Source organism: Electrophorus electricus, chromosome 21 (genome assembly GCF_041902795.1).
Source record: "Electrophorus electricus isolate QZ-2024a chromosome 21, ASM4190279v1, whole genome shotgun sequence".
Lineage (NCBI taxonomy): Eukaryota > Metazoa > Chordata > Actinopteri > Gymnotiformes > Gymnotidae > Electrophorus > Electrophorus electricus.
This window is the reverse complement of record NC_137517.1, coordinates 14,011,162-14,021,442: the sequence shown is the minus strand read 5'-3', so window position 1 is coordinate 14,021,442 and position 10,281 is coordinate 14,011,162. Positions and strand designations below refer to the sequence as shown.

Below are 10,281 nucleotides of genomic sequence, written 5' to 3'. Positions count from 1 at the left end.
TTTCAGCACTGCCTGTTTCCCAAACAAAGTAATGGAACACGGTTATGTCCCGCTTTACAAAACACCATAAACACAATATAGTGAAATTGGCAAGCATTCATCAGAATATGTGTGTGTGTGTGTGTGTGTGTGTGTGTGTGTGTGTGTGTGTGTGTGTGACGCAACCGCTTGGGTTTGTAAGTAAAACTAAACTGATAGGTTAACGTATATACTATGAAGCTGATAGTATCACAATGTCTAAAATCAAAGGTGTTGGACGATGTTTAATCAGCTATTCACCCTTGACGCCATGGATCTGTTTGGGTGCGTGAGAGAGGGGGGCGAGAGGGAGGGGGGAGAGAGAGGAGCCAATTGGCAGAGAGCTCACCTGATCGCGGGGAGTGTTTTTATCTGTGCCGCAACAAGAGGTCACATTTCGAACGCTTGGCGTAGAATGTAGTGACCACCGACATCAAAAGAGCTATCGCAACAATGTCCGCGAAAAACAGGATACCCGTCGCGTTGGACCGGAGCAGTATGAATTCACTTTTCGGTTTGGCCGGGGGATATGGAACCGTGGTCACCGTGGGGATTATTGCTGTGCTGTCGGTGTGTGCTGCGTTTTTCATTTACCGATCCTTCAAAGGAAAGAGAAGAAAAGGCTGCGGGAAAAAAGTAAATGAATCGAGGGAAACGGAGGGGAAGAGTCCGCTGTGGGGAAAGGGGCGAGACGATGACCCGACAATCGAGTCAACAGGTAAAACGGACAATTGTTGAAACGGTTCATTTTAAGATATGTTGAATATGATGATTCTGCGACGCCATGGAAGCATTGCTGGTTTTGGTGTGGGCCGCGTGTGCCACTTGTTAGCCTATTAACAGGATGATGTAAGCCGTGCTTCCAGCGTGCACGTAGCACGCACACGCACTGATGCAGGTAAAGGTTTGCCATGAAGCCGTCACGTGATTGAGCTGACGTCATCGCCTTACCTTATGAATGGGTTAAAACGTCTGTATCAGTCTTGCTTCATTGTGTGGCCTTCTTTTTTTTTTGGGAGTTTTTGACAAATGTGTAGCAGGTTGGACACACCAGATTACCGTATCTATTTTTTGGTTTATTGATGATGGATACATGTCTATTCGCATATGAATGTGCTATACTATGCATTGTAGCAACAAACAAATCAATATGCATTTCTGTATATAAAGTGGATGGGTCTTGGTAAAAATTCTTAGACTATGACTAGGTTCATTAACTCTACTGAAATTGCTTTCTGATGCATATCCTGAAAGTGGTCTCACTGTCCAACTGCTTCCTTTCTCAGAAGGAAGTGATGACGGAGCCTCTGAGGACTTTGAAACGGACTCTGGCGAAGCAGTAACCCTGTCCACGGCAAACATGCAAATGCCTTCTGACCTTTTAGTGGAGGACCTTGGAGAAACCACCCAAAATGACCAGACCGCACCCACCGAGGACCATCCGGCGATCTTGATATCTGACCTGAGTCGTCAGCATAGCGAGGGTCACGTGAAGCGTGACGGTGGGGCTGGTATTTGCGACGATCCCGAGAACATTAAGGTGCAGCCTGATTTGTGCGAAGATCATCGTGAAGGCAGTAAACCCCCAGAGGACGAGCTCGAGGTCCGTCTGAAGGAGAATGTGTTTAACGGCGAGGACGAGAGCGATGAGGCGGAGACCCATGGAGACGCCGATGAGCCGTCTGAAACGGAGAGCGCCCAGGAGACGATGGATGCCAAAAATGTCCCTGTTGACAAGTCCCAGTTGGAAGAGGATCTGCTGGACGGCACTCTCTTGACACCAGAAGCTGTGAACAAGCTTGCTGAGGAAGAGGTTACAGTGGCGTCTGCGCTGAATGTTTCTCCGGACCAAAACAACTGTTTGGAGGTCAACTGTAAAACTAAAGAGAAGGAAGACTTGGAGGCTCCGAACAAAGGGTTGGAGAAAGGATCCGACTGCCGTTTTTCCCGGGAACCTGAGGCTGGCTGCTGCGCCCGTGATGAACGGTCCAACCTGCCTAGCAGTAGCTTGGTGTCGGAGAAGCGAGATGATACGGAGGTTCAGGTAAAAGGCTACCGAGGCTTTAGTGACAGTTTTGGCAGCTTTGGGCCAACGCTGAGCAGCACTGGAGGGAATTTGGCCTCCCCGAGCGTCGGGTACGAGCACCTGCTTGCCAGTCCGCTGCAGGGTTACCTGGGCTTTGCCACACCCTGCCCGGTGGGCGTGACCACGGCGAATGTGGGCAGGGAGAGGGCAGCGGTCAGGGGGAGCTGCAGTGTGGGCACACCAGTGGAGGCGAGCCGTGACAAGAACGAGATCAATATCATGGAGGCCATTATGGACAGCAATGAGTGGCTAAGCACTGGACCCGAGACCAGAGACCTGTCCTGGCCAGCTCAGACTCAGAGTAACGCCGGCCACGGCATTAAGACCAACGCGTCTTCAGTAACATCAACCGCAAGTAATACCGTTTCCGCGCCCACCACAGACGTAGCTTTGCTTAATCGAGCCACGACTAGCAAAAGTAACGAGGAAGAGGACCAGTCACACGAAGAGAAGATGGTCACACCAGAGCAAGCCATGGTGGGCGTCGTCGACGACGACGACGATGATTTTCCCAATAAGAGAGTTGCGGCAGTGTCTCCGATGCCCCAGCTGGTGCGGGTGAGCTTCAGGGTGCACTACATCACGCGGTTCCAAAACCAGCTCCTGGCTGTGACGGGGAGTCTTCGTGAGCTCGGGGAATGGGACAGCTTCGTTCCTCTCCAGAGAGGAGAGGGTGGCTTCTGGGCCGGCACCGTTGCCCTTCCCGCGGAGAGCCACGCCGAGTGGAAGTTCATCCTGGTGGAGGACGGGAAGATCCGACGCTGGGAGGAGTGCGCAAACCGCCATCTTCTGGTGACCGGTCAGGAAGGGGAGGAGATTCACCTTGATAAAAGCTGGGGGTGCATGTAAGGGGAAAAAACCACCACCAACAACAACAACAACAACAAACCGACTGTTTCTATAGCAATAACAATAATTGCAGGTGCGTTATTCTAAGCAAATGTTAACATAATCATTGACTATTAGGCTAATGTGTTATCCAAATGAAGCATGAGGCTGCGGTACTGTTATTGTAGCAATAATCTAACATATTTACAAATATGCACATTTTAACCTCAATCAGTGATTTGCTTGTCTGTCGATTTGTTTCTGGTCATGTTAAAAGCATCTGTCCTGTTTTGAAACTTTGGCTCTTTAACCAGCAATAACAGTATTTAGACATTTAACAGGAAATGGCTTGTCCTGCCCAACTCAGAGAAATGGTTTATTTTTAAAGTGACTTGGGTGTAATAGTATTTATGCAATACCATTTTGCTATATATAGATATTTATGTAAATATGAGAATATTTTGTATGTAGGCTGATCAGACATCTATATACCTACCGAAGCAGCATCTGGCTATTAAACGCGCTAATCTGTATTTGCACAAAACTGCTCAGTGTTCAAGCCAGAGCTTTTCCTCGTTGTTGCCACATTGTGAATGAGTCACTTTTGCATGCAAGTGTTGATGCTTACGTAATCGGGGAAAGCGGCTCCCTCGGTGTCGGGGCAACAGGTTCAACGGGTGGTGGCTTTTCTGTAGTCTGGCACCTCACTCGGATGGGCAGCCACCTGCTCCGCGCTAGTCTGAGACCAGTTTATTCATCCGCCGACCCAGATCCCAGCCTATGAGGGACTTTCACAAAGGAGGATTTTTCCGTCAGGTCCAATAGCCGTGTGTTCCTTTTCCTGTTGGCCCACGTGGGCTTCCTGCCTTGAGGTGTGTGACGAGCGTCTTTGTTAGCTGACGAAATGTGTCTGATGGAATGGAAGAACAGGAAAGTGGTCTCAAAGTACAAAATGCAACATGAATATTTTATGATTTTTGTCCTACAGCCAGGCAGAAATGTGTGCATTAATGATATGAAAATGTGAAAGATACATTTACTGATGGCTTTCAGAACCATGGCTCATTAATATTAATGCATTTACCACCACAATTTTGCCTTACAAAACAATGTTCTGCTTTTTTCTTTTTTTTTTTTTTTTCCTTTTTCTTTTTTTAACTGTACATATATATGTTTGTGTCCTAAAGTCATGTTTTATATTTGGTTTAAATCACAAATTGTACCACTTGTGGGTGTGTAGCTTATGGTTATTAATATTTTCCTGTAGTATCAGTGGAAGTGAGTGGATCTAATAAAAGTCATTTTAAGGCAAATATGACTTATTTCATATTTACCCCCCAACGCTGCATGCTTTGAAGGCAAACAAATGGGACCAAAATTGTCCTTTCACATTTTTTCTAATTCTAAAATTCTGCATTAACAACAAGGTCCCACTGACTTGTCCTGATGCAGCTCAAACCTGTTTCTGCATCTCATGAAGTCTACTCATACTGACTTCTGACCTGACATGACCTCCTGTACGTGTATGTCATGGTCTCCAGTCCTTATAGATAGATTTTTAAAATGGGCCTCTCTTGTCAGTGGCAATCTTGGCAATCAGAATAAAAAGTAAAAAGAACACAATAGAAAAGTATAGGAGATGTATAATTTTATTTAATATGTACATGAATAATGGAGCAAAACATTTGCCTAGATTTAAGAGCTAGCAGGTCTTCAAATTAAAAAAAAAAAAAAGCTTTGTAATAGAGTGAAGATTTGCAATATTATCACAGTGCTATGCGTTTATATGAAGGGGGAACCGGGTCTTGTGGCCGAGGCTGGCTGCAGTTGTTTGTAGCTAATCACCCTCTCAGCAGATCGGATGATGCATGGCCTTTGTCCTTGGAGGCAGCAGTGTACCAAATGGTGATGGAGGAGGTGAGCACGGACCCGATGATCACAGCGTAGAAATGCACCCTAAGCAGCTTTGGGAGGTTGAACTTCAACTGCTGCAAGAAGTGCATCCTTTGCTGTGCCTTCTGGTGATGGAGTTGATATTTTGCTCCCACTTGAGGTCATTGGTGATGGTAGTGCCCAGAAAGCAGGAACATTCCTCACTGACAACTGGGGAGCCACCCAGAGTGATGGGGTGAACTTCATGAAGTCGACATCCACCTCCACTGTCTTTAAAGTGTTCATCTCAAGGTTATTTTGGCCACGCCAGGATATTAGATGGTCAATCTCCCCACCTTGAGTTCTAATCTCCATATTTCTTTAAAGCTGCTTTGTGACGATGTCTGTTAAATATAGCTACACAAATAGCACTGTATTGATCTGAGAGCTGTTTGTTGTGTGTATCTGCCCTTTATATGTACATGTGAATAAGAGATGGGGTTTGTGTGTGTGGGATGTGTGTATGGGGGGATACAAGCTGTTTTGCCAAGCTCTGTAAATGATTAATTTGGCCTGAATCAAGAGAGAGCATTTTAAGATCGAAAAGAGGCTAGAAGTGACAAAACTGTTTAGTCACAGAACAATCACAAGTCCTGTAACTAACCATCATCAGCCACCCCTAAAAGCTGGAACAGGGGTGAAGAACCTTATCAGCAAAGAAGTGCTGTGATTGTACGCTGTCTTTCCAAATAGGCAGGAGCACACAATTCCACTTGTATAATCAACTGGGCTGATCAACAGTTGAACAGTAGATCTCTTGCTTACTTGGTTGGATCAAAAACCTGTAATTATTGTATATGTTAATGAAAAAATCTCAATCAATTCTGAAAAAAAAAAAAACAACAAAAACCCAAGAGTGGCCTGGAAACACTGGTGGAGTCCAGCTCAAAAGCTTCTGGGCTATGACATCATCCAGAGCAAGGGTAGGAGTCCAGGAGTTCTGTGATGATGATGATGTAGAATCCAGATTAGACTACAGACATCTTGTATGCTCAGAAAAGAGGCTCTTCTCCAAATAGCCCAGTTTACCTGTGAGAGGACAGGAAAAGGCAAATGATCTGATATTGACTTGCCCTTCGTGGTGGGTTCAGTAGTCTACTTTCAAACAAGGCTGGACCGTGAACTTTCATAAAGTTTCAAAAACGCTTGGTCAAGGTCTCATGGATAAACCTGTTAAACCCAAACAAGTCACTATAAGAAAACATTCCAAATCTGATCCGAAAGCAGCAAGTGAGCACCACACCCAAGATCAGTAACAGTTACATTAGTCATGACTGAGGGTCTGAAAGCAGAAGCTGGTGAATAAATGCTGATCTAGGGCAGGCGTCATGAATGAAATTGTGATGTTAAAAATCAGCACTGCAAAACAGCCAAAATGGATTCTGTTCAGAGCATGGCTGTGCTCATGCAGCATTAAAAAGAACTATTCAGCTGTGTCCTAAAAAAGACATCAAACACAAGAGAATGGGAGAAGAGAACCTCTACCCCAAAGTCAATAAATCAAATCAACTCTGGAGAAAGGAGAGCTGTATAAGAGGGTATCGGATTTGTTAAAAATAAAATTAATATAGAGTCAAACATGGACATAGACCTCTATGGGTGTTTTGGAAATTCCTTAATGATCATATATTTATTTAGGGTACTAAAATACTGCATTCTGATACAAATACACAAGCATGCAATAAGACTAACCACACAAATGAAGCACTACAGATACAAAAAAATTATGAGTAATTATACTGACACCTAGTGGCCTGGATGTTACAGAGATTCTATACTAAATCTATTTTAAACATGGCTGCCTCTATGTGAAGGACCTGCTCTATGGAGTACAAACATGTTCATTTTAGGACTACAAACCAATTTGATTCTTCATCTCATACGAGCTGCACTTTATTAACAAAAATAAATAAATGATCACTTGTTTGTTTCTTTATGTTGGAAGAAAAATTATTTATTGTTCCTTTAAAACATGGGCATGTAAATGTATTGTACAGTCACCTATAAAGGGAGTGATAGCTGCAAATTTTAGAACTTCTCATTTGAGCAATAAAAGTAATTTGGTTTCACTCTGTACAATCTCTCACGTCTGCTTATTTCTTAATTTGGAGTGAATTTCTCCCACATATCCATCAGTATTGCTAAAGTCCAAATGCTGTTTCACCCTCTTTGTGATGCGTGTGCTTTTTCAGGTAACACCGCTCCCCAAGTTAATCCTTTTCCATTGTTACCGTTGTGCTTGTTAAATAAAGTGTTTCATTGAAATTAAATACAGCATTCCTTCGTGGCAACACTGAAATATGATTTGGGTTTGAGGCACCTGACGGGAGCATTTACGTTCCCCTTACAATGCAAGCGATAGGTGTTAAATCAACAAATGTAATGCTGGAATTAAAATGAGGGTCAGCCTCATGCTTATGTCATAAAAGTCGGTCAGTGCTTCCTCATTCTAATCATGTGCAGATTTGGCTCAATGTGGAAGCCATTTCAGTGCCAATAATTACTTACAGTCGTTTCTTAATAATATGCCTTAAGATGAATAGAAAATAATGAGCCGTAATAATATGGGTTTACGAGCTTAGCGCTTCAAATTGTTAGTGCCTCTGCATGGTGTTAATTTGGTAGAATGGTTGCGGGTGTGTGTTACTGGTCTCATTTTCATGGTCCAGGATATTAAGACTATGTGCATGCACAACAGAGAGAGAGATAGAAAGAGTCATATGAGAGACAGGATGTAATTCTAGACCTAAAGGGTGACACTGTATGGTAGCAAAGAGACCTTTGACCTTAATGATCTCTCTCTTAGAATGGGTATGATGAAAATGTTGGGTTTGACTCCAGTCACCTTTGTTCAGGATAGTAACTTTCTTGAACACCTGGAGTAGTTCAGTAGTGCAGGTCTGTTGGAAACGGATAAATGATTTCGACCTAAAATACGTTCTCAGTCCATACATATGTGCACACGCACACAAATAACTATAGCTGGCATTAATGGAGAATCCTATGCATTTCAGTGACTATTAATAAAGCATTCTCTCCCCTCCCCCGTCTCCTCCACGTCTCCACCAGCACACACACCCCTTATCTCCCCCTAACGCTCCTGTTCCCCCACCCCCAAATGGTAGTCCAGTAGCTGCAGCCAAGCTTTCTTCTGGGACATTCTAAAAAAGGAGGATAGGTTGGTGCAGGACACGTGTCAGAAATAGACTCCGCAGATAGCGGGAGTCACCCACAGGACTTTAGCGCGTTCGGCGGTAAGATTTAGGAGCGAGCCGCACCGCTTTGCAAATGATGCTTTAGCGAAAGCCCCGCAAAAGGTTCCCAAATTGCAGAATGAGCCCGGGACCACATATGTTCGCCGTGTTCCTACTGGTGTGACTGCTGCTACTGGAAAGGACTTGTAACACTCCCTCCCCCCGATCTGAGCTTGTTCCCCGATAAGAACCTAGCAAAGACTTTAGCCCAGGACCAGGCTTACGCAGTGTGTAGAAAAACTAGAACTATCAAATGCGCTAATGAGGGCTTGGCTTCATTAATGAAGCGGGCAGAAAAAATCCTTGGGCCGTGTTGCATTAAAACAAAGCATTTCAGTGGCGGGAGAGATTTATCACAACACCTGATACGTTAAAGGTCCCATGAGTAATCAGACTCGGAGCCCTTCTGCTGATTCATGTGTCTCTTCTTCTCTTCCCTCTGTCTATTTTAGAGCAGTAGATGGTGGTTTGTAGGTCATGCGAAGGGAAGAAAAGAACAGCACCATAGCTCCTGGTCCATCTGTAGGCACTGAGAGTGGTAGCCTTCAGATTGGTTGTCAGGGCAACAGTACAGTGGTGATAAAATGTTCTGTTGTTACTATTTGTTACATTTCTTTTATTATTATAGTTTGCTCTGGAAAATGAATAACTGTACTGGGGGTGTACATGTATCTATGTGTGTGTGTGTGGGGGGGGGGGGGGCACATATGTGTATGTGACCATGTTTATTATATCACTGACATAAGACATTTATTTTCATTGAGTAGAATTTAAAAAAGGTAGTCTGCATCCACTTGGCTGGCAACAGTTGGTACGTGTCACTGTCTGAGGCTTCTGTCCAAGTTTCATCTTGTGTGTGTGTCTGTGTGTGTTTGAGTCTGCACATTTGAGCACAAACATCCCAACAATAACAGAGTCTGTAAGTGGTGGTCCAGGGTCACTGCTTGTTATTTGCTCTTGTAAACATTCCACTCTAATAAAACTTCAGAGAGGGAGTGTTTTAAGACTGAAGTTCATAACATTAACATGGCCTCCCACACAATTAAAACTTGGCCCAAATTTAGAGTTTAGAGGAATTGTATGCATGGTGTGTGCGTGTGTGTGTGTGAAAAAGAGTGTAAGGAGAGAGAGTCTGTGTGTGTGTGTGTGTGTGTGTGTGTGTGTGTGTGTGTGTGTGTGTGTGTGTGTGGTCACATGTGAATGAATTACAGGCTGACTTGTCTCTTCCTCAGCTGTCTAAACTACTGAACCCCTTCAGTCACATTTTTTTTTCTGTTCCACCGCCCCCTGCTGGTTAGACTTAGTAATACACATTTCTTATCAATGGTTGTCTACCTACGGTTCTCCTTAGTGATGAGAAAATATCTACACTTACACACAGGACAGGATGTTAAATAGATTACAGTTTCACATAGGGTCTAGCCCATTTACTTCATGCTAGAAACCACAACATCACAAACTCTTTACAAGGGTTTCACTGAATTAAGCCTACGACACCTCCAGAAGGCTCAACAGTGAAGTCTGGCATCTCAGACCTACTCCCCTACATACTCACTTTTAAACCAACCACATAGGAAAAAATGAGTAAAACTGAAACAGTTCAAGCCAGTGTCAAAGCACAGATGACAATCTCTTTGTCACTTTCTTTGTGGTCTTCTTTGTGGTAGTTTCACTGGCAAGTCAATGTCATAAATATTTTACATCTCCCTCTTTTATTTTCCAGTGATGCACTGCTGAATGTGGTACCATGCGATGCTCTTCTGAACCACAGTGAAAAGGCACAGGTCCATCTCTCCGAATGCCATTGCCGAGAGGCACCACTGTGCGCCGCGACTCTCCTAGGAAGTGAGAGGGGGAAATCAATCTCATCTCTGGGTTATTTACGGTCACAACATGTTTTCCCACCATGAACTGAACGCCATGTTCAGTAATCAAGAGCTTATAGTCTAAACAGAGAGAGAAAGAAAGAGGCAGTGAGATGGCAATGATTATTCCTACTTTGACTGTGAATTTTCCGTTTTTACCTGTTGGTGTCCTTGGTGCCAGTATAAAGCTAGATGAATATGACTGAGCTATAGTAATGCTGGAGTGATGAATAGTAATTAATTTACTGTCCTCCAGTCCAGAAGAACACTTTTGCCTCATATGTATCACCTCCTGTTG

At 44.0% G+C, this 10,281-nt stretch overlaps 1 protein-coding gene across 1 annotated transcript; it reads left to right on the top strand.

Moving 5' to 3' along the window:
• Window positions 1–360: 360 nt before the first annotated feature.
• On the top strand, window positions 361–4,245 carry stbd1 (starch binding domain 1). The gene is made up of 2 exons (XM_027017758.3): window positions 361–736; window positions 1,305–4,245. The coding sequence occupies exons 1-2, from the start codon at window positions 472–474 to the stop codon at window positions 2,951–2,953; spliced, it is 1,914 nt and encodes a 637-aa protein (XP_026873559.2). The 5' UTR covers window positions 361–471; the 3' UTR covers window positions 2,954–4,245.
• Window positions 4,246–10,281: the final 6,036 nt, after the last annotated feature.